The 25,059-nt window shown below is 38.9% G+C and overlaps 2 protein-coding genes across 5 annotated transcripts in view; one reads left to right on the forward strand and one right to left on the reverse strand.

The window, feature by feature from the left end:
* Window positions 1-1,815, reverse strand: part of LOC133500520 (trafficking kinesin-binding protein 1-like) — a 47,292-nt gene extending 45,477 nt beyond the window's left edge. Inside the window, exon 1 of the mRNA XM_061819287.1 lies at window positions 1,485-1,815. The gene's annotated coding sequence lies outside the window, so the exon portion shown is untranslated. The remainder of the gene's footprint in view (window positions 1-1,484) is intronic.
* Window positions 1,816-2,153: 338 nt separating this feature from the next.
* On the forward strand, window positions 2,154-9,426 carry LOC133500917 (serine/threonine-protein kinase ULK4-like). Of its 4 annotated transcripts, none has more exons than XM_061820181.1 (10): window positions 2,154-2,264; window positions 5,753-5,890; window positions 6,018-6,117; window positions 6,488-6,627; window positions 6,696-6,849; window positions 6,929-7,030; window positions 7,171-7,254; window positions 7,371-7,446; window positions 7,668-7,836; window positions 8,060-9,426. In XM_061820181.1, exons 2-9 carry the CDS (start codon window positions 5,753-5,755, stop codon window positions 7,819-7,821), a joined length of 948 nt encoding a protein of 315 aa, XP_061676165.1. In that variant the 5' UTR covers window positions 2,154-2,264; the 3' UTR covers window positions 7,822-7,836; window positions 8,060-9,426. The 4 variants fall into 4 exon arrangements, with proteins under 4 accessions (XP_061676165.1, XP_061676167.1, XP_061676166.1 ...); XM_061820183.1 differs by lacking the exon at window positions 2,154-2,264 and adding an exon at window positions 5,438-5,508; XM_061820182.1 differs by lacking the exon at window positions 2,154-2,264 and adding an exon at window positions 5,464-5,519 and having other exon boundaries at window positions 8,060-9,425.
* The last annotated feature ends 15,633 nt before the right edge of the window (window positions 9,427-25,059 follow it).

Consider the following 25,059-nt stretch of genomic DNA (forward strand, 5'->3'; position numbering starts at 1 on the left):
TATATAATATATATATATATATATATATTTCTCAAATGTGGGATTTTATGTTCCTACTTGATCAAATTTGCAAAAGGGAAAATTCATGCCCCAAGACCACATGACTGATGTACATTGAACTTTGTGATATCCGTGAAAATATTTACGAGTAGCTACATAAGCTACAACCATTAGTAATAGGTGAAAGGAGATTTGATACCCATGTTGTGAGACAATGGACAGCAGTATTCAGATACTGTACACCCCATCAACAGGAAGTTGACGAAAAAAAATGATGGGAGAGGGCATATATACTGGAAAGATGAAAGATCAGTCAAAGGGAGCTTTCAAAACAGCTGAAGTTGCTTCATTCAAAGGGAGACTTAAGTCCATGTTTTAAGGCCAATCGTGATTACAACAAGCAGACTCACGTGTTATACTACAACTTTGTCTTTTCCCCATTGTGGATTATCTAGACATTATAATGTAATGTTCCAATTCCAGTGTAAAACACCATCACGGTATAAATTTCCCAAGATCAAACCAGTTCTAATTATTTTCCTATTGTAATATTCTAAAGACAAACTATTACGTGCTCAGTCTCACCCTTCTTCGTGTGTTTGGCTTGTTTTTGTGTTGGAACACAATTATCCACATGTTCTTCTTTGTGATCACATGTGGTAAAAATAATATGAATGCATACTCACAAAAATGGTCAACATAATTTGCATTGAATATGCAGTGGCTTGACCGAAAATATGAGCAGCAGCATTGTTGCCAGCTGGTACTTTTATTGTCATCCAAAACTAAGATGACAGTAAGCAGATGTTCCATGGATCATGTGATACTGACAGCAAACATACTGGGACCTTCATTAAGATTCTGGGCAGTCCAAGACACTCTAAGATACTAACATTTTAATACAGTTGAGCTGCTCAGATCATTCATTTCATAAAACCCCATAAAAGTAAAAACCTAGATATAATTTAGAACATTTCTCAAGTTCTTCTTAATTACTTTTATATCTGAATCCGTCTTTTGCACTTGTGTTGAAACTTGAATGGGTGCTTAAACTAAAAAAAACGATTATAAATACATTTTCCACATCATAATAACAGAAGTCATTGGTCAAGGCCATTTAATATGGTGTCTAGTCACAAATGGCAAATCATGACATGAAATGACCATTCAGCAAAAGGCAAACAACACTTTTCAAAAGATGTCATTTGTGTTCGAGCCTTTTCATTAAAAAAAAAAAAAAAAACCTCGCTGACATACTTTTTATTCAAGCAACTGCCACAATATTGGCAGTTTTAGAAAAACTGCAGAATGCACAAAACAATGACCCCCTAAGTGAATGAACTCTAACTCGCCGTTTACAGTCGTGTAGCTGGAAAGCCACCATATGTGGCATTTTGCACCTGCTCAACTTTCAGCGAACTATAAACGAACTTCATACGACAAACATTGACACATTACACACACGGGCTCGCGCGAGTTCTTACCTTTTTGGGAAGACAGAGATCCAAGGCGACCTATAAAATCCCGGTTCTGTCTTTTTTTTTTTTTTTTTTTTTTGGCAACCAAACTTTCGCAGCGTTAAATGGAGGAAGCAGCAAGCCGAGATACCAAAAGTTTGCGCACTCACTTCAACTTGAGTGCCTTTTCTAACTAAAACCATGCATGAGCAGCTCAACACGACCAACTAAATTCCTGTTGGTCGATTTAAAATTACTTTGAGTACATAACATGCCGGGCTGCTCCCACACTGAACGTCGCTGCCGTTAATTCAAATGTTTAATGGGAACAAAGCAAAGCAGTGGATTTGTGTCAAAGAAATTGAAATGATGCCTCATTTGCTCCGAGTTCCTGTTGGATGTTTTCAAAATAAAATATATCCATTATAATTTATGTTCGTTCTTGTATAAGATTGCATGTATTGTACTCCGCAGGGTATAGTCCTCACAGTTTCAAAAGTTGTCTTTAAAGCAGTCTTTATTCAAATATGGTAGATCACTATGACGGATTGCTATACCACTAGGAGTTTGTTACTTCCGACTCGTCGTTTTTATTTTTACAATAGAGTGTTACTTAATCGTGTTCCGTTTAATGTTAATGATTGGAAGGAAACGTGCTTTTATCACATGTTTTATGTAACACAAATTTGAACAAATCCGCTTGCCATCTTTATTTGCAAACGTGCAGACAAACTGCAGAGGTGACAAAAGTAATCAGTCTTTCTACTGAAGTATCCACTTTGAGTGTTCAGAAAAAGGCTGGAAAAGGTACATTTAAACCCCTTTAGAGAAGGAAATGTGTTTTGCTACCCATTATATGCGTTTTAACAATTTGTTATATTGATTTATCTTATATTGATTCATCAAGATTTTTGCTACGTTGGCACCGTCTTTTTATTTTATTGTTACAGCAAAAAGTGTTTCAAAGATTTCATAACATTGTGAAAAGACAAATAAGAATAATGTTAAATAAGATAATTTAATGAGTTGGCCTCACAGTTTTGAGGTCCCGGGTTCAATCCCAGACCCGTCAGTGTGGAGTTTGCATGTTCTCCCCGTGCCAGCGTGGGTTTTCTCCGGGCACTCCAGTTTCCTCCCACCTCCCAAAAACATGCAACATTAATTGGACACTAAATTGCCCCTAGGGGTGATTGTGTGTGTGGCTGTTTGTCTCTATGTGCCGTGCGATTGGCTGGCCACCAGTTCAGGGTGTACCCCGCCTCCTGCCTGTTGACAGCTGGGATCGGCTCCAGCACTCCCCGTGACCCTTGTGAGGATAACCAGCTAAGAAAATGTATGGATGGGTAATTTAATGTAAAACTAGTTCATTATAAATAAAAATGTATACACCTAACCTGTACAGTATATGATTTTAAGAGGAACACAAGAGGCTGGTGATTTTGAGGCTGGCATAAGACTGCGTTTGTCTCAAATCATTCTTGGAGCAGCAGCAATCCTCACAGTTCTGAGGATTGTGGTTCAAATTCTGGTCCCGCCTGTGTTGAGTTTACATGTTCTCTCTGTGCCTGCTTGGGTTTTCTCCAGGCACTCCGATTTCCTCCCAAAAACATGCCTTCATTGGAGACTCTAAATTGCTGATGATCTTTATTTGCCAAATATGTCAAAAACACAGAAGGGATTTGTCTCCAATAGTTGGAACGGCTCTAGTACGACAACAGACAGCCATTTTGACCCCCCCCCCCCAAATACTTTGCGACATAAAAGCACAGAGTGGAGAGTAATTGAAAAATGAAAGGTTGCTGGTAATGTGGTAATGGCGACAGTTCAACTGAAATAATCAATCATCTGGCAGAGTGGAAATTGTGCAAATGGCGCAGAGTCTTCAGAAAACTGAAGCAGTTTAAAATGACTAGTAGTGTAATAATCTGGAACAATGTTAATTGTGCAAATGGTGTACTGTAGATACTCAATCAAGATCTCAAGTGCAACCGACTTGGAGTTAACTCTTCATTTGTGTCTTTTCAATATTGTCATCTGAGGATGATGGAAAAAACAATGAGCCTATTTTGACAAAGAAATGTGTAGAATGTATGTGTGTTCCAATGCATGGAGTAAATGTAAAAAGTCATGAGAAAAACATCTACTTAAGTACAGGAGAATCACTGCCGTACTGTTATGGAATAGGATTACATTATTTATTCCTGGAACAAACTGTCAAACTCAAGGCCCGGGGGCCAGATGTGGCCCCCCAAAGGAAATCATGTATGTCAACTTTCATGATTCTTGCTAAAATCTGTAGAAAATTTGAAAACATATCATATCATATGTTGTGAGCAATAATCTTTAGACATGACATTTTTCTTGTAAGGTTCCCGTTTTTGCCGTAACTTTATCAATAGTTGAACAAACTAATATCCTTCTGATATGAAAACTAGTTATCCCTCAATTTGTTGTGTATATGAAATAATAATAATGGCCCTCTGAGGGAAAGTGAAACAACAATGTGGCCTTCAACAAAAATGAGTTTGACACGCTTGCTTTTACTCCATGTCAGCTATCTGAATACAGACATGCAGTATTGAGGTATACTGTTGTATTTAAAGCCAGGCTAATCCAAGCAGCAGGCAAGATTGGTCATCTGGTGTTGCAATATCAACAAGAAGAATTTGGATAAGATATAATTGTGGCGCTATGAGTGCTCAGTTGGTCCTCTGTGTTTCTGAAAAGTGATCATTCTGCCAAGCAATCATTCCATTCACTGATTTAGAGACTACATCAGTGAGTTTGAACTCCAACAGAAGGTGATCGGTCTACTGGTTCCCTTCACAACTTAACAGCAGAAGTGCCTAAAACTGTGAACAGTAGAACTGAAATGAAGTGTACACTGCTTGATGAAACAATGGGGTTTGTATAGGTGACCTGGCTGTCACCATTGTTGTTTCCTCCCAAGTCACATTTTTTTGTAGTCAAGAAACATTTCCAGGGCTGAACTTTAAGGAGGTTTCTCCGGGCTCACAGGAACCACGCTCAGTGGGACAGTTCTAAACTAGGGTACTGATGTATTGTAGGATTCATTGTGTTCACAGTCATCATCGTCACAGAAATCAACCAACTTTGAAAATGTTCATGTTAACTTTCCGGACGCTTATTGCGTAATAGTATTTATTGCTTATTGCACAAAATATTTCCATTTATTTAGATTGGAATTTTTTTCATAATCAACATCTTTGTCTCATGTTGTCCCACTGGCCCAGAATCAAAACAAGTACTATCTGTAGTCATGTTTCAAAGTTGACTATGTGTTAAATGCTATGTATCTTGCTGTGCCAAAAGTTGATGGTAACAAAATGTGCATGCAGCTGTCTGAAACTGTATTACTATAGTTGGGTCGATAAAATTTACTGGCCTTGCAGCTTGCAAATTAGTTGTTTGCTCACAGGCATTGGAAACGTAATATTGCAGATGCTGTCCACAGAGTGAATGTATCCTATACTCCACATTCTGCTATTTTATTCACTACTTGTAGTTTACGCCATAGACCAGCTTGATTATGTTGGACTAAAGAATTCCCCAGATGGAATGCATGGTGCGTTACTGTGAGAAATGTTACAAGTTAGGAAATTGGTAAGTGCTTATAAACATGTAGAAAATACACAACTTTTGTTCCTTTATTCACCATTAAATGTTTATTTTTATTTGTATTATTATTATAAATACGATTTATTTATAAATACGACTTGTCAATCCCTCCAACGTCCTAAACTTTTTGTTTCGATTGTATCCTAGCAACGCTGGAATAAACCATGCATAGGTGAGCTACCATACCAAATCAAACGTTTAACACTAAAATAAGTGACATTCTGTGTTTTAAAGAACACAACAAATATTATTACATACAGAACGAAACACAAAAATTCGACTTGTGTGACTTGTTGCAACTCAAATGTTGACAAATGCACAATACCCCAAAGCCCCCCCTCCCCGGTTGGTTTGGAGTACCCGATTTATATGACTTCCGGTTAGGGAAAGTGGCGAGAAAGTTGTCAGGCAGGTTAGCAAAATGTCAGTGTCCGATGAAATAATAATACAAAATGATATTAATTATTGTAACCGTGCTAAACATACAACACATCTTAATTAGTTTGATGACAGTACGTAGTGCCGGTTATACAGTAAGATGGTGTCCGTGCTGCAACTGTAACTGACATGCTATACGTGTGACTTGTTTATACACTTTCAAGGCAGTATTATAACGTGAAATATCCTCCTGTGTATGTTTTTTTTTCTTGGACCAGATGGAGAACTTCATCCTGTATGATGAGCTGGGAGGAGGCTCTACATCTATTGTCTATAAAGGAAGACAGAAGGGAAATCTAAACTACATAGCCATCAAATGCAGTGACAAAATCAACAAACCTGAGATCACCAACCACGTAGGATGTCTCTTGCTTTTTTGCATTACTAATCGCAAGAGGTTTATGGAACAATCCTCAAATTGTGACTAATAAGGAGTACTGTTTCTTCTTTACCAAAATGAGCAAAAGATCGTTTCTCTCACAGGTCCGGTTAAGTCAAGATCTGGATCATCCAAATATTGTTCGCTTTTATGAGTGGTATGAGACCAAAAAGCACTTGTGGGTAGTGATAGAGCTCTGCACAGGTTAGTAGCTAATGAATGTTCCTCAATCAACAGTGACACTGCACAAGCACGACCATATGCTGTCCATTTTCTGAGCCGCTTACCCTCAACCGGTGTACCCCGCCTCCTACCCGATGACAGTCGGGATAGGCTCCAGCATTCCTGCAATGCTTGTGAGGATAAGTAGCTCAGAAAATGGATGGATATATATATTTTAGCACAGAGCTGTTAGAAATCACCTGATGATGTTACAGTAGTTTTCACCTATTTTGAGGGACATAGTCATGGCATATGTATACTTTTGGCCCAAATGATTTGATGAGTTTTCATTCTTTTATTTCTTGGTCTTACACTTCATTCCAGTTACTCCAACTCTCTCTCTGCGCACCAGGTGGTTCCTTGGAGTCTGTTGTGAATCGGGATACATGTTTGCCCGAAGATGTCGTGAGGAAGTTTGGATGGGATTTGGTCAAAGGGCTGGAACACATCCACAAGTTGGGAATCATTTTCTCTGACTTGACACCCACTAAGGTTTGTCCATGGATATGTGAACTCACATATGTTATGTATATTTCTGATTATCATCTTTCCTTCAGTAGATCCTTCTAGATAGTACTGGTATTTTAAAGTTGAGTAACTTCTGCCACTCCAAGATGGTGACAGAAACGCTTGAAGATTTCTTCTCATTGTGTTCTTCATGTGAAGATGCAGAGGAAAATTATAACTATGATTATATGAAAAAAAGGTTTCAAGGTCAGGGTTGTTTTATTATTCTTTGTTTTCCTGTTATCTGATGTACAGAGTTCATTAAGCGGGTGGTGTATTTTTTCAGGCTCACTGACTTACATGGCTCCAGAAGTCCTTCAGGGATCAGAAACAACTTTTATGTCAGATCTCTGGGCTCTTGGTTGTATTCTCTACTACATGTACACCGGTATGGTACCCAGACATGAAAAGTTTAATTTTGTTTCACATAATCAGTATTTATCCAGCCACTGCGTTGGCAAAAAGAAAACAAAAAACATGCAGACTGTGAAAAACAGTCATCCAAGAATAATACAAAAATCTTTGTAGGTAAAACACCATTTTTCTCTGCTAACCACAACGAGCTCACTGGAAGAATTTTACACGAGGAGCCTGTATCTCCCATGCAGACAAGTATGCATAAATTATTCCATGGAAATACAATCGTACATGTTGACAAACTTGAGTCATTATTTTTTTTAAAAAAAGCAATACATTAACAACACCTGACCCCATTACTGTTCATACAGCGTCTCCAACCATTCATCCCAGTCAAGGTTTCAAAAATCTTCTCAGAGCTTTACTCATCAAAAAGCCTGATGAGAGGTCAGACCCCCCCCACCCCACACACACACATTCTGTGCATGAGTGAGGTCTAAATAGAGAAAATTCTCAATTTAAATTGATATTATTGAAAATTGTGATCAACTTGTAGTTGATTGTGCTGTCGTCTTTTTTTATTTTTACAATTTAAATTGATAACAGGTTATTGAAAATTGTGATCAACTTGTAGTTGATTGTGCTGTCGTCTTGTTTCTTTTCTTTAGGATTAAGTGGCCAGAGTTACCAAGTCACCATTTTTGGACACAAGGACAAAAAAAGGAAGATGACTTAGAGGATGCAAAGGAGTATGATGATGATGATGATGATGATGATGATGATGATGAGTTTTCAGACAGAAAAAATGGCGGACAGTGGTGATTCAGTTGGATGGCGGTGTGTAATGTGACATTGTTTCTGAATATTGTGTACTTAGTGCTTTTGAAATGTTGATCATGTATTTATTAACTGACATGCACACAGAATTATGATGGTTTTCCTAAAAGTGCTCAATCCACCTGCTTCCGTTGTGTCAATGTGTTGTTTAAAATAAATAAGTAAATAAATAGATAAATAAATAAACTACATCCACAGAAGGATTTCTGATCTCTTTCCATAGGGGGCGCCGGAAGATAAATATCTTTACAATGAAACGACAAGTACTTCAGTGACCAAGTCTTTGGAGAAGTTGACCTCATCGCGGAAAAAACTCAACAAGAAGCAGACACACACACATAATATTCATGAAACTGTAAGCAAGAGTCAGGGATCAGTCAGGAAGTTGGCGGAGACCAGAAAACCGGGGAGGAAAAGACAAAAGATAGGATTGGAAGTTATGCAAATCTGTTGTTCTTGCTCCTGTGAAAGTTGAAGTGGAAGCTGGAGCCTCTCACACTCTCAAAGAAGGGATATATAAATAAAACATATTACCCGGCAGTGCGGTGAATTGTCCTTCATCCGTTCACTTGTCTGAAGAACTTCTTTTTTCCAATAAGATGGAATATGCCAGATATCTGTTAAGTGGATAAAACCTTGTGCTCACTGGGCACTCAATTAGGTACAGCAGCACTATTTTACAGCACCTAATGCTATGTTACATACTTTTACTTGGCCATTAAAGCTGATTCTGATTCTGAGGTGAGGAGGCATACTTTAGCAATGCCATAATGCTCGATTAATTTCTTGCTCAGAAAAAAAATCATTACTCACACTACGAGGGACGTGCAATATAGTCAGAGCTGTGTCCATTAAACATTCCAGTGCAACATAAATTAATTCGCCCCCTTTTAATGCAATAATAGTTGTCAGTAGTTTTGTGGTTAGAATCACTTGTGGGTTTTCATTGTTATCTTTAAATCCAGGTTTTGCATTTGAATTGATGCGATGTCCATTGGTATCAATAGCCCCACAGTACAGAGTACACACTACATCAGATTCTAATTATCCATACCTTCTCTGTCTCCATCTGCTGGTAATCCTTATAAATATGTTTTTCGGTTCATGTTTGGGCCTACAAAAAAAAAAAAAACAGCTTTGGCAATGACATCACATCCTGTGTGAAATCTCTTCTGCATACCGAGGCGGTTCTGACAGTCTTCCCAATTATAGACAATGCCAAGGTACATTGATGCAATATGTTTTTCTCAATGTCTTCTTTGAAGGGTAAATATCTCCTCCTGTGTGTTATTTTACGAAACTGATGCAGAAATGTATGTCGACTTGACAGTGTTTGTTGTTTATGGCCTTTCCAGTTTTTTAAGAGTCCTGCTGTTTAATTTGATTCCAAAGATAAAGAAGTATATCATCATATCCAAGTACTGTAGTCTAGCATGCGGATTGAATTGAATTGAATTTTTTGCACAATATTTTTATTTTTTTTTTAAATCCGGATTACTGATGACATCATTGTTTTGAATTGTACCACTAAATAACATGGCTGTCGTTACATCAAACATTTTTTTATACTCCAGTGTTTACCGATCTTTATTGAAACAAGGCACTCATTTTTCATTAGAAAAAAAATATTAAACAAATGTGTCTCAAAACCTGAGTGTTGAATCTTGTCTCAATTTACTCATGAATCAACTTTCTCTAATAAATCTGTAAATTTGACTTTTTCGAGTTAGAATTTGTTTGTAGTGCAATGCGAGTGATATCTGACTCGAGTTGACAGACAAAAAGCCAAAGAACAAGAAAATATTTGCCCACAGTTAATTGTTTGATGTTCTCTGAACTGCGGTCATGTGAAATTTGGTTATGTCTCTTGTGACATCATGCTTGTCGGCGTATGGTTTTCTTGTTAGGGGTGTGTAGAATTTTACCATTGACTTACTATTATTACTTATGCGCTTCTACAGGGTTTTAACTGGGGAGGCTTCAAACGGTATGTTGGTATGTTTTGAGGAAGTCTGAAGCTTAAACAAATCTTAAAGCAAATGCCAAATGCTGATATAGCACATCCAGACTAAAATATTTAAAATTTGAACTTGCACCGGTTTGATTTAATCCTAAAAAAAAAAAAAAAAAAAAAAAAAAAACGTGTATCAGCATCCATATTTCCCTAAGACAGCACATAGCAAGAATATCGATGGAAATTGACTTTTGGAATTTTCGTTTGTTTTTAATGCAATACTGGAGCAGTTGATTATTCTGAAGGGCACCACAAGATGTCACACTTGACACAGTAGTCACTAAGAGTGACCAGGCGGTTCTTTCTCATCCCGCCATACTTGCTCGGGTATTTTTTGTAGTCCTTTTGACTCGTTCATAGCACACCTGACTTGTTTTACATTCGTCATTGGAGGAGAAGAAGTTAGTTGTAACCCCAAAGGAATCTGTCAGGTTGGCTGTTGCAACGATTTGATGCATTCACCACACAAGCAACTGCACCATGCAAAAGCTTTAAAAATTTCTCATCAAGTGAAACATTTGCTGGACTGTGATTTTCTTATTTAAAAAAAATGTCTTTTTAGACATGAGTCATGCTTAAAACCATTCGACAGTCAGAATATAATGTTTCTCACGAACATCTCACTTCTAACGAAAGACTACAATCTTGTAACTTTTTGAAATCTCATTATTCTTTGCACATCACTGGTGCATTCAAATAAGCATATGTTCCATGTACATTGCAAAATTAAATTGTTCCCATCCTCATCCTCGGTTTTCTTCCAATGGAGCAGCTGCTATCACTTCATACGGAAGTGTTGAGCGTCTTCATTCAGCAGCTCTATTTGGCCATCGAAGGACAGAAGACAACAGCTTCTGCTTTCACACCTACTCCCTCCACTCTAGCTCTGTTTCCTCTGCTTTCTAATTCAACAGAAAGAGGTTGCCAAAAGATAAATCAATCCATTACCCGAGCCGCTTATCCTCATGAGTGTCGCGGTAGTGATGGAGCCTATCCCAGCTGTCATCAACCAGGAGGCGGGGTACACCCTAAACTGATTACCAGCCAATCGCAGGGCACACATAAGCAAACAACTATTTTCACACACATTCACACTTAAGGGCAATTTAGAGTCTTCAATTAATGCCTGTTTTTGGATTGTGCGAAGAAACCAGAGTGCCCGGAGAAAACCCACACAGGCACGGGGCGAACATGCAAACTCCTCACAGGGGGAGCTGGGATTTTAGGCCCCACCCTAAGAACCATGAGACAGACACACTGATTAGCTCAAAAATCCCTGTGGGGATAAGCGGTTTGGAAAATGGATGGATGGATTGTAAGAACACTCAAGACAAAATTAGGAATGCTACTATTTAAAAAAAATCTCTTTGTTCCAGTAATAGTTACAGACAAATAGACTCACACTGAGTACAAAACATCTTATTTCATTTGCTTTCATATGTACTGGTTTCTAACATGCTGTATCATATCAATCTGATCATTCTCATTGTGGGAATATTTTTCCTTCAATTAACTGCAAAAACTAAACCTGCAATGACAACAAGACTGTAACAGGGATGGTTAAGTAAATAAATCACATTTTTAGTTTTCTGAAACCAGTTCCAGAAAGTCTGTAGTGATTCTAGTGTTGTAGCATTGCAAATGTATTAATACAGTATTAAATTAATTAAATTACATTTATTAAAATTATTTATTTTTAAGTTGTATATAGTAGCTCTGGTGGTTGTTTAGAAATGCACCACCACAGCGACAGCAAGAAAAAACACTCCGGATACTTTCTTAGGTTTACTTTGACTATCACCATGTGTTTTATAAATATAGAGTTCAACCTTTAAAAGATATGATTTTCAATTCTATAATAGATTTGTAAACCCTAGTGACCCTAGTGTTGATAAGCGGAAAATGAATGAGTGAATAGATCAAATAAAATGTATTAAGGCGCAGAATTTTTCTCAGAGTTCTAGGTTTGCTGGATCACCATTGTACTGAACTTGAAGAAAACAGCCCACTTTCTGAGGTAGACGTATGCACACACGCACACACACACACATACACACACACACGCACACACACACACGCGCACGCACACACACACACACACACAGACAGACACACACACACACACACACCACACACACACACAAACGTCCTCCTTTACTAAAGATTTAGTTCCAGCAGAGGTGCTGTCAAAACGTGGAGAAAAATGGTAACAATTCCAAGGGCCCATAACAGTCAGGGTGCTACAAAATCCATTTTCAGGTTGAAGTGTAGCATTGAAGTAGTTGCCAGTGCAAAACACATGTTATTTTGTTCTGTGAGGTGGTGAGTCACCGCTGAATATAAAATCCCCCAAAACTCAACTTTATGGACTATGGGTTGCGATGAGTCATCTTGGGCCCTGTGAACAAAAATATCACTTTGTTCCCCACTCCATCGATACTGCAAATTCAAATTACAATTATTGGGTACAGATTTATGTCATCACTTTTCTCGCTCAGATAAAACGGCTCAATGGGATTACTTTTTACTAGAGTTAGTTTGTTAATATCCCTGCTAAAAATTTTCTATAGAACATTTCCAAAGAATTTCTAAACAACTATAGAACTTTAGGACCCAAGTCCTATAGAATTTCTATAGAAATTCTATTGTTCTGTTGAAATTCTACAGAAAATCACAGTCAAAGTTCTATAGAACAAGTTGTTTTGGTTTCTATAGAATTTCTATATAAAACTTTTAGCAGGGATTGTCCGCCAGGTAGCATTAAGTGTTTGAAATACCACCTCATTCTGAAAATTCTCTCTCTGTCTCTTTCTCTCTCTTGCTCTCTCTTGCTTTCTCGAAACTCACTCACTTCCCCTTAACTTATTTAACAATATTACGATGACGGTGGCACTGAAAAAACAACTGAAAGGAGAACTTGAGGTAGCAGTAATGAAGATGGTGAGGTTCTCGCTTGGAGTGAACAGGTTGGATAGGATTAGAAATGAGGTCATGAGAGGGACAGCCAAAGTTGGATGTTTTGGAGACAAGGTTAGAGAGATCAGACTTTGATGGTTTGGACATGTCCAGAGGTGAGAGCGTGAGTATATTGGTAAAAGGGTGCTGATGATGGAGCTGCCGGGCAAAAGAGTGAGAGGAAGACCAAAGAAAAGGTTAATGGATGTTGTGAGGGAGGACATGAGGACAAGTGGGTGTTAGAGAAGAAGATGCACGAAATAGGCTTGAATAGAAAAAGATGACACGCTCGGGGGACCCCTAATCGGGACAAGCCAAAACGAAAAGAAGAAGACGGTGACAAAGTTACAACTGAGCTTGCATTGTTTTTACCACTGTCTTTAATTTACAAGTTAAGATGTCACTCAATGTTGAACATGAAATAACATTTTAAATAATTTATATATTGTAAAAAAGAGTTTGAATGTTGTCCCGGAGCCTGTGTGGGTTTTCTCCAGGTAGTCTGGTTTCTTCCTATGCGGCAAAAAGATTTATGGTTAAATGAAGACTCTAAATTGCCCATAGGTGTAAATGTGAGTGCAAATGGTTATTGGTATGTGCCCTGCGATTGGTTGACGACCAGTTCAGGGTATAGAGCTCGTGCACCTACGTCACCGAAATCACGTGACTGGCTATATTGCCGGTCTAGCAAAGCATTCTTCAATGCTAAATAAAATACGTCTTTTAGCATGACGCCCAGAGTTTTGTCTGATACTAAACATTTAGAAGTTGATAATAAACAAAGGTACTTGGAAAAATGAGAGACACTTGGCATGGAGGACCCATATTATATGCCGAAGTCAATGTTTTCGCCGATAAGAAAGTGGACTGTTAACCCGCTTCTGCTTGTCTTGGACAACTGGATCTACACATATATCTGGTGAGTAAGTTGTCAAGATTTACACGGAAGAGTTTGAAAGTGTAGAAAAGTCTGGATGCATAAAAATACTTTGTTGCTGTTCTCAATCAAGAATAAATCCCACATACCGATGGAACCACTCATATTTTTTCAATACAAATACCAATATTTAAATAAATGACACTGGTTTACAGAAACTCACATTCATTAACTATGAAGACAGCGACTTGGCTCCTCCATACATGGAAGCGTGTTGCGGCCACACGTTAAACTTCGGTAAACCCCCCAAATGACAGACTTTTTTTTTTTTTTTAAATATGCATTGTTCTCAAATTAGTCCAGTGAATATTTAAAAAAGAAAATAAACCGCTGGGATAGGCTTCTGCCCCTGGTTATCTATTATCTATCTATTATGAAAAATACATTGGACTCATTTGCGAACAATGTATAATTAAAAAAAAAAAGTCTGTCGGGGAGAGGTTTACCGAAGTTTAACGTGTGGCCGCAACACGCTCCCGTCTACGTTGGAGACGACTCCCTGTCGTTTTTTTTGAAACACATTGTTCTCAAATGAGCCAACTTGGCATTGTAAATACTTCTTGGGAATTTGAGATTGAGAGGAATAATTCCTACCTGAAATGAAACAGTTGTGTGTATTTGGTTGGACACCATCCATCACGTTTAATTGCCGAAATCCATCGATCTTTTCTCGTTTATCTCGTTTATGATCTATTTAAATATCTGTCTCGTTTGTTGTAACAACCAACAGCACAAGTCTGGGGCATTGTGTATCCTCTGCTCCGGTTCAATGTCCCCCACACTGTCAAGCGGCTGTTTTTGACTGGCAATATGGCGCCGTGAAAATGGTGAGGTCATGTGCACGAGCTCTATACCCCACCTCTTGCCCAGAGTCAGCTGGGATAGATGCCAGGACACCCACAAACTTAGTGAGGATAAGCACTTCAGAAAATGGAAGGATCGATGGAAATCGCTGGTGTCTGGGCGAAGCATGTCCAAATTCAGTAAGTGTCATATTTTTTTCCCACAAATTGATACTATTGGTCAGTCCCCACGTGGGTCATTTTTATAAATTATTAATGAATCTCACGTGTTGAAAATCTCTGGCTTCCTTTGACAATGCAATATTATTGGCTCAACTTGTTTTGGTTTCCTGAAAGTGATGCTTTTAGAAATACAAGGGTCCCACCCAATGTCAGCGAAAAAAAAACAAACAAAAAAAAAACACTGTCGCTGACCAGTTATGACATCCGCCTCACAGTTCACAACTACTTAGAGCATCTCCCTCATGGTTCTGAGGATCAGGGTTCAAATCCCAGCTTCACCTGTGTGGAGTTTACACATTCACCCCATGCCTGCATGGGTTTTTTCAGGGTACTCCAGTTTCCTCCCATATCCCAAGAATCTTAATTACCCATAGGTGTGAACGTGAGTGCGAATAATTATAGTTATTATATAGTGCGATTAGTTGCCAACCAGTTCAGGGTGTACTCTGCCTCCAGCACTCCCATGACCCTTCTGAGGATAAGCAGCTCAGATAATGAATTGATGAACGTTTATTTGTGGCCTCCGATTAGCTGCGATTTTTCATGGTGCGCCCTACCTCTTGCCAGAAGTTAGCTGGGATTGGCTCAAGCCCTCTCGTGACTCCTGCGGCCAAGAGAACGGATGGATGGATGGCTATATGAACAATTCAACATAGGACTTGTTGCTATAAGATAAATAAAAAAATATCAACCAATGTTTGATAAAACAGGCTCAACCTCTGACTTAATAGTGTTTACCTGAAACTTGAATTACAAAACTGAAGCAGCAGTTTAAAAAAATAATTCATTTTTTCATATATGCAGATTTTCATTGAACTTTAGTGTCATTACAGTGAAATATGAATTAACCGATGCAAAGAAGCAGTAAACTGCCATTTAATGTGATATGCTGCAGTGTTGAAATATCAATAATAATAATCATAATAATAATGGAGGGATGGTGGATGGCTCATTAGCACATCTGCCTGACAGTTCTGAATGGTTGTTTTGATGTGCCCAGTGACTGACTGGGTGTACCTCACCCATCACCCAAAGTTAGCTGAGATAGAATCCGGAGTGCCCGTGACCCTCGTGAGGATACATGGTACAGAAGATGAATAAATTAATGAATAATAACCAGAATAATGTGACTGATGGCGCAAAGGTACATTTGTCTGATGTCACTGGAGGCAGCACAGATTGAATGACCATGTCAATGATTTTCTGTGACTATATGATTTATTTGATATTTTTTAATATTTTTTAATATTTCTATTTTCCATTTCCAAGCCACTTATCTTGACAAGAGTCGCAGGAGTGTTGGAACCTATTCCAGCTAACATTGGACGAAAGGCAGACTACACGCTGAACTGGTCGCCAGTCAGTTGCAGAGCACACATTGACACCATCAATGAGTGGGAATTGTTCCCATGGTGCCCACACCAAGGTCAGGCGTGCGTACTACTACACCATCAGTGACTCCTCTTATTTGATGTTGATTTGTAACATTAATTTGCTATTGTTGATTTGGATCTTGGATTTTTTTCTATTTTAAAAGTTAGAATATAAATTACCGTAATAAGTCTGCGATTGGTTGGAGACCAGTTCAGGGTGTACCCCACCTTTCACCCAAAGATAGCTGGGATAAGCTTCAGCACGTTCACGACCTTAGTAAGAATAAGGCATTTAAAAAAAGATTCCTTCATAAAGTATCGTATATCCCACACTCTATTTCACTTCCCGTGACAGCTTGCAGCTGTAAAGCTGTAAACTGATCATTACAAAATGTCTAACTGTGGAACTGCAGTGCTTTTTTCCTCAGTATTTTCTGTTCTGAATGAAAGATGGTAGAACAATTTTCCCACTCTATGCTCTTTACCTGACAGTGACAAATTATTGAGAGAGGGAGAAAACCGGTAAACTTGGGCCCATGTTTGTACATCTGTCTGTCTGACTGTCTGCCTGCGTCTCTGTGAGTCTGTCTCCAGACTCAGCGGGGGCTCTCTCTTGTACATCGATGTTTGTGTGTGTGTGTGTGTGTATTTTCTGTGGAAACAGATGACCAATAAAACAGCACACACTTGATTCATCTGTGTGTGTGTGTGTTTGTCTCAGCAGGGGTTCTGTTGCTGCAGTCCTGATGATAGGAGTATCAGGACTCGGCTTAGTTACTATGGTAACTGTTATACAGCATGTTTCGATCCGCCACCACCAGCACACACATGCACGTGCACACACGTCTGTTCTCGCCCTCTCTTCCATTTGTTTTCAATCTGTTTTTCCCTAGACAAACCACACAATACACATGCACACATATGCGCGCACACACACACCACACACACACACGCTAGTATCTTCCCTCACATAGAATTAAATGGGATTGCAATTTTGTGGGTTAATCAAGCAATTTAGGATTGATGTGCCTTTGCAGCAAACAAGATATAATTTTCATATTTACTTATCAGTGCTTCTCAAGTTTTATGTGGCTCCTACAGGGGTTTAGCCCGAGAGGCTTCCACTGTACACTTTGCAGGCAGTTTAATGGGGATATGTAGTCTTAAGGCATTCTGAATGTTCACAGTACTGTAATCTTGAAGCGGATGAATAATGCTGCTGGCACCCATTCAGAGGGAAAATCCTCGAAGCCCTCGGTGATGTGTCAGAATACTACGAAGTATTCTTTTTGTACGGAAGAGATGACTTTCAGCAACTTGTATCAATAAATGAAACAATAAATGATAACACCACATCTTATCTTGGTCAGTTAGAAATTCTAGCATAATTTTCTCATGAGAGATTTTCAGGTTTCTCATTATGCAACAAAAAAATATTTGAATATTTAATCAGTATTTTTAAAGACAGTGTTTGGTTTATTCCTAGACAAAGGTAGCAATATACTCTCACCGGCCACAGCAATGTAGAAAATTACTTTTTGTAAATTTATCTAAAAAATCTCAACCAAAATTACTATTTTATGTCCATGTTTAAATATGAGTTGTCATTTTATCCAAATTTGCTGCAATGTTAGTCCAAATTGAGTTGAATACAGAATGAATCCCGATTGACTAAAACAGATTTAACTTAACTTAAAGCTCCAGTTTAAAGGGGAAATCCACTGGTTTGCATTAACAATGTATCCAATAGGTCACGTAATATGTACTCTATTTTGACAATGTGATGTTAAATCCTCTCTCATTTAATAGTGTTTTGATAAGATTTTTATCGACAATCATGAATTTTCAGGGGCGCTGGCATTTTCGTGAGTCACATGACCTACGTGTACTGTGCCACAATAAAGCCCTGATTATGTGGGACACCATTTAGGCCCAGCGCTGATTTCTCGGATTTATCCTCGTCTGATGAAGAAATAGCAGTATCGGTTGATCGGGAAGAGGGAGGAATACTTCCATACACAGCCGTGAGCGGCATAGCTGTGAGTGGCTCGGGTGTTCGGTTGATCGGGAAGACGGAGGAATATGGCTGCGCCCCTGAAAATTCGTAATTGTCGATAAAAATCCTCTCAAAACACTATTAAATAAGAGAAGATTTAACATTACATTGTCAAAATAGAGTACATATTACATGACCTATTAGAGAGATTGTTCATGCAAAGCACTGGATTTCCCCTTTTAGGCCAATCCCTTACAGTTCTATATTACTGAGTTCATGGTATTGAGGCCCTTATGATCCTATTTCCATCCATCTATTTTCTGAGCCACTTATCCTCACAAGGATTGCAGGAGTGCTGGAGCCAATCCCACCTGTCATGGAGCAGGAGCCCGGGTACACCCTGGACTGGTTGCCAGCCAAATTACAAATAGCGACAGACCCCACTCATACTCACAATCACAACTAGGGGCAATTTAGAGACCTCAATCAATGCATGTTTTTGAGGATGTGGGAGGAACCCTGAGTGCCTGGAAAAAAATTCATGCAGGCAGGGGGAATATGAAAACTCCAGACAGGTGGGGCTGGGATTCGAACCCTGTTGTGACTTTCTGAGCACTCCCCCATGCTGAAAAGTCCCCTTGGGATAGATGCGCACGCGCGTATAATTTTTTAAAAACATTTTCTACTTCCGTGTCAGTCTAAAGCTTCTCCATCCATGCTTCTTCCGCGTGTTCATTTTCGCTCCGCGTACATTTCGCTAAGGACATCTCACAAAGCCGAACACAGCGAACGGAAGAATACAGAAACAAAGGCAAATGTATTGTATGTTATTTGTCACCTGGAAAGCACTTTCCAGCATTGAACAAGAATCAACAGAGGATTGTTCGGGCTCAGTCATTAAGGCACGTTTGGGATAGTGAAAGTAAATGACATATAATTTTCATGCGGTGAAATTCCCTTATATTGTCAGCAGCATGCAGAGCTTTTATTCGCTGTGTTCGGCTTTGTGAGACGTCCATAGCGAAATGCATGTGAAGGGAAAATGAACACGTGGAAAAGGCATGGATGGGGAAGTTTCAAACTGGCACGGAAGTAGAAAAAGTAGAAAAAATTAAAAAATTCTACGCGCATGCGCATTAATCCCAGGGAGACTTTTCAGCATGGGGGAGTGCTCAGACCGTCACACCCCCCTTATTACGTTTCATTTATTTGAAAAAAAAAAAAAAATCTGAAATTTGGATCGAGCTCTTCTCTTCCATCTCCTTCCTTTGCAAGATGTATCCAGTGGAGCCCAAGTGAAGTCCAAGTATTGACAAACATTTGTTTTAGAACTAGATAACTGTGTGAATGTAAGTGTGAAAGGTTGTCTGTCTCTATTTGCCATGTGGTTGAATGGTGACTAGTTTAGGGTGTCCACCTCTGGCCCAAAGACAGCTGCGGCAGACTCCGATTCTCTATGATCTCAAACAAACTGCATAATCTTTGGTTGTCACTAACAGAATTCTGTGGATACAAGAAGATATATAAGATAAGATGGTGTAAAAATAAATACTTTTAAGAATATTACTTCTGGCTGTACTGCTTTATTGTGCTTTATACATCCTTTAATACCAATCTATTTGTAATGTGCAGGTTAGTTTTACAATCCAATGGTCCGACCACAATTCACTGTATCTGTATTCTCTCTGCTGAGCACTTTTTAATTACTGTATGATATTTGAAGTGTAGCCATAAATGTTGTTGCCGCTGCATATCAAAAAAGTATATTTCTGTGGATGCTACATTCAGGTCTCACTTCATCCAAGGTGCTATTGTTGCAGAGCTACTGTAATAATACTGTGTTTAGAGGGAAGAATTGGTGTACTTTTTTCTGCCTCATTTGACCCGCTGCCCAAGAGATTTTCTGTTGTGTCACTATTAAACCCCTCCCCCCAATGATATGTGTACATTATTAGCAGGGTCATTTACAGGTGGAGAGCCTTTCAATACTATTGCTTCCCCTACATGTCCCACCAATGCACTTGACTCACATGCTCAATATGCACAGAAAACAACATTAAATTAAGCTTCATTATCTAAATAAGACAAAAACATATCAAACTGTAATGACAAGTATGTTCACTATCTTTAATTTCTTTCTTTTGTATTATGCTGCTGATTTCTGGTTGTAATAACTCACTGAGAAAGAGGAAGACTTGCTATCTGTAAAAAAAAACATAGCCTCTCTGTAACTAGATGTAGTTTTTAGATTTTGTTTTTGCGGTTGATTGAGTCAGGTGTAAAGTAAGGCTGTTAAATACTTTGAAAAGTGGTCGTGTCCGAACTATCAGAGCTGCTGAGGGACAATTTAAAGAAGTCAAGTAAAAAGGCTTCTGCTGCCACCACTTAGGGAAGTTTCTGTACCACATTGTCTCTCGGGTAAGCATATCCTTATATGATACAAAAGTGTTAATTACGTCTTCAGCATAGTATTGATTTTAAATAAATTGGTTTGTCATTAGTTACCATTTATAGCTACAGTATTTGTGACAAAAGCATGTTTCACTATGATGGAGTGCAGTTGTACACCACTGCATTACACAACTGCAGCAATCCACGTTTTGTGACGTTAATTCCTCTCTCTGACAGCGTGAACAAAAGCGAGCATTTTTTAATATTTTAATGGGGCAGATTTTTTTGTTTCTCTCTCTCTCATTGGATTTGCAGACAATCACTATTAACTTTGTTTCTGTCGGTTCATCGTTTGAATTGCGAGCCTCACCCAGCCAAGCAATGGAATTTAATTGTTATATATACACATCACCAATTCTTGAGGGCTTAATTAGCTTGCCTTACGCCTATAAAGCAATAAAGATGCCATTCTTGATTGTTTCAGGAGCGTAATAAGTTCAGGGTCTTATAAGTGCCTCTCAAAAAACTGACTTTTTGATTCCTTAAGGGATTTTTTTTCATTAATCTCAGTGCAGTCCTTATTATCCAACACCACCTCACCAAAGTTAAAGCTCTGAAGCTTAGAAAAAGGTTATAGATGTTCATGTTTGTCATGCAGTAAAATATTAAAACACAGCTGCAGTCATTTTTGATTATTTTTCTGCAGCTCAGCATATCCATAGCATTATTGGTTGCAGAGCTTTTGAGATCTACTTTAACAAAATGCTACAGTTTAATAGTAGTTCCTGTGCATTAATGTGAATAATCCTCTATTTCTCATTTGTATTCATATTATTCATCATCCTGCTTGTTCTGAATCACTGCAGCACCAAATTACTTTGACAAACAGCATTGGGGGAAAAAAAAAAACTGGATATTGGTAGTCACTAAAGATAGAATTCAAAAGAAGATCATACTGAGTGCATTGCAGCGTTCTCCCTTAGATCAGGTTTTTAGTAGAATAGTATTATTAGCATTGATATTTTTTTCTTCAGTTAACAGCATACACTGTCATCTCTTCCATTTTGTGGACATTTTTCATATTTTCGGAACACTTAAGCACAATTGCAATTGACCTAATATTTATATCAATGAGTAGTTTCTACATCCATGCAGTAGGGCAACGTGCAGTACAATATTATTTTGTTCTCTTAAACACAGTGGCACTTTTTCACACACTTTACAAGGGCTCCCTGCACGTTCAGGATGGGATAGTTGGGAGGTTTACAGCTGCACATCTTCTGCTTTGTGTTATCAAACAACAAAAAGTGCTCATTACACACAGTACTATGTACGACAATCATGTAATATCATAGCATTTAAAAAAATATGGGACAGTAAACAATTTTGCACACTGCCTTTGTCAGTCACATGACAATGAGTGATTGAATGATTTTGTGTATTTGGGTGGAATATGTCTTGTATTTTCTCATCATATTTTGTATTGTACTACTGTATTTATAATTAAAATGTTACATCCAGCTACCAGGGACTATTCAAACAGAAACCATCCAACTGCTATAATCTGTCATATTTACATGTAAATATTAATTAATGTGCAGTGTCCCTTTTAGTTGAATAAATAGATTAATTAAATGATCATTTCTATGGAAGCACAGTGGATCAGCTGTAAAGTGTTGGCCTCACAGATCTGACGTCCCAGGTTCGATCCCGGCCCCGCCTGTGTGGAGTTTCCATGTTCTCCCCGTGCCTGCGTGGGTTTACTCCGGGCACTCCGGTTTCCTCCCACATCCTCAAAACACTTGAAATTGCCCCTAAGTGTGATCAGGTGTGCGACTGTTGTCTCTCTCAATGTGCCCTGCGATAGGCTCCAGAACTCCCGCGACCCCTGTGAGGATAAGCAGCTAAGAAAATGGATGGATGGATGGATAATTTACATAAAAGCACATAAATAAGTTATTTGAGAATGTTAATTTTGTACAGCTCTTAAGGCCCTTTGAATCGGGTTTGCGTCTTAAGTGATCGATGTGATGAGTTTGAGGTCAGCGGTACTGTTGAGACTTTCCGTTGTGAGGCTACTTGATGCATGTGGCTTTCAATTGAGGATCTGTTGTGTGTGTGTGTCTGTCCAGTTATGTGCTTTTCTGTCAATGACAATGATTTGCTGAGTGTTTAGTGCTGCGGTAGGCGTCTGTGGTGAACAATTTGAGTTTACGCATTTTGAATGCAAGTTTCTGTCAGAGGGCCAGTATGATATTGATAGCACTAACACTCAGTATGCTAAGTCCCCCAGATAGAAGGCTGGCAGTGTTGACAGTGTGTGTGTTTAATTTCCTGCAGAGTTAATGATCAGCTGCATTGTTGGATCCCGTCTCTGGAGACTGAGATACAAACAATCCGCACAGAAGAAAATACATTTGGTCTTAGACCTAGGGTCCCAGACTTATTTCTCAAAATTTCCTCCTACAATACTAACACTAATTTACAACCAAGGTGTTACCTCGGCATTAACATTTGTAATGCAATCCAACCAGGTTCAGCCTTTATCTATATAACAGCAGAATTGATATTTAAATTTAAATAATAAAGATTTCCTCACTAAGTGTCCTAAATACAGTTCAACGCTCGATCCGGAAGTGTGACTTAAAACTCTATGATGCAAAGCAAAAGCCATTTATCAACAGCACCCAGCAATGCCAGTAGCTTCTCTGGGCTCATCTAAGATGGACTGATGAAAAGTGGAAAAGTGTTCTGTGGTCCGACAAGACCACATTTCATATTGTTTTTTTTTTAAATTGTGGATGTTGCATCCTCCAGGTCAAACACAAAAGGAACCACCGGACTGTTATGGACGGTCAGAGTTCAAAAGTTTGCATCTGTGACGGTATGAGCCTGCTCGTGCCACTGGCATCGGTAACTTACACATTCGTGAAGGCACCGTTAATGCTGAAAGGTACGCACATGTTTTGAAGAAACATATGTTGCCATCCAAGCATCATGGACACGCCTCCTTATTTCAGTAAGACAATGCCACACCACATTCGGCACGTATTACAACAGCAGGCCTACGAAGTAAAACAGTGCAGGTACTACACTGTCTTGTCAGCAGTCCAAGTCTGTCTCCTATTGAAAATATGTGACATGTTATACAGTGTAAAACACGACAACGGATATATGACGGGATTGTTGAATAGCGGAAGTTGTACATCAAGCAAGAATAGGAAAGAATTGCCCCTACAAATCTTCGACACATAGTGTCCTCAGTTCCCAAACGTTTGAATGTTGTTAAAAGAAGAGGTGATGTAACACAGTGATCCCGGCTTTTTTGGAATTTGCTGCAGCGATAAAATTCCAAGTTCATGATTATTTGCTAAAATCAATGAAGGTTATCAGTTGGAACATTAAATATCTAGTTTTTGTGGTCTATTCAATTAAATATAGGTTGAACATGATCATCATCAAATTATTGTATTCTGTTTTTGTGTTTACCACAACTTCCCAACTTCCTCGGCATTGGGTTTCTAGTTTTTGTAGTTTTTTTTTTTTAAAGTTCTGGGCTTTGCCAGAACCACTTTCAGTACACAAGGACGAGTAATGAAGATGTCATCCTTCTCGCCTTCCTGACTTGACCTCTCTCACCTTTTTTTCTGACTTGTCTCCACTTACATATCCATTCCATCATCGTCCTGCCTTCTTCTCACTTCCACTCTGCTCCTCTACTGCCCCAGCAGCTCCAACCCCCCCCCACAGACAGACACACAGAAACACACCTACACACACACTCCTCTCACCAATGCTCCATGTCTTCCTATGACTCTACCAGGAGAAGCGAGGCTCCCCAGAGGGCCTTTGGTTCGCTCCTGTTACCGCCTACACTGGCTTAATGAGGAGCCTGGGGGAAGGGGTGAGTGTCTCTGTGTATGTCTCAATGTGTCTGTTTTTGTGTCTGTGGCTGTGACTAAGTCTCAGTGTGTGCGTGTGTGTGTGTGTTTGTGTGGGGCAGGGGATCCCTATGAACAGTAATGATGAGACAACTGTGGGGGCCTAAAGCGTTGTATGCCAGCTGCAAGTCAAGGGCATACAGAGCAGACACACACACGTATGCGCACGCACACACACGTATGTGCCTACATTTACCTGCATCAAACACAGCCTGTACTGCTTAGTGCCCTGACCTCAGCAGCAATTAAGCCCTCCAGACACATATACAGTAGATGGCACAGGCAAAAATATTGAGATTTATTTCATTTTTGACCTCCCATTTTTACTCTTCTTTCATGCTCTGTGTGATCTCTATGTCATTGCTTCTCATATTTGATGATACCCATCCTATATATTTGTCATAAAAATGAATCCATGAAATGAAAGTTGTTTACGCAACTAAAAACAAAAATGACCCATACCACAATAGTAACGTAACTTATCCACGGCGAAAACACCGCTGTTTAGATGGCATGGGTGTATTATTCTTTGGTTCATATAAGTATATTTAAGACGGATAGATAGATAGATAGATAGATAGATAGGTAGAT

This window comes from Syngnathoides biaculeatus, chromosome 5 (genome assembly GCF_019802595.1).
Source record: "Syngnathoides biaculeatus isolate LvHL_M chromosome 5, ASM1980259v1, whole genome shotgun sequence".
NCBI classification, from domain to species: domain Eukaryota; kingdom Metazoa; phylum Chordata; class Actinopteri; order Syngnathiformes; family Syngnathidae; genus Syngnathoides; species Syngnathoides biaculeatus.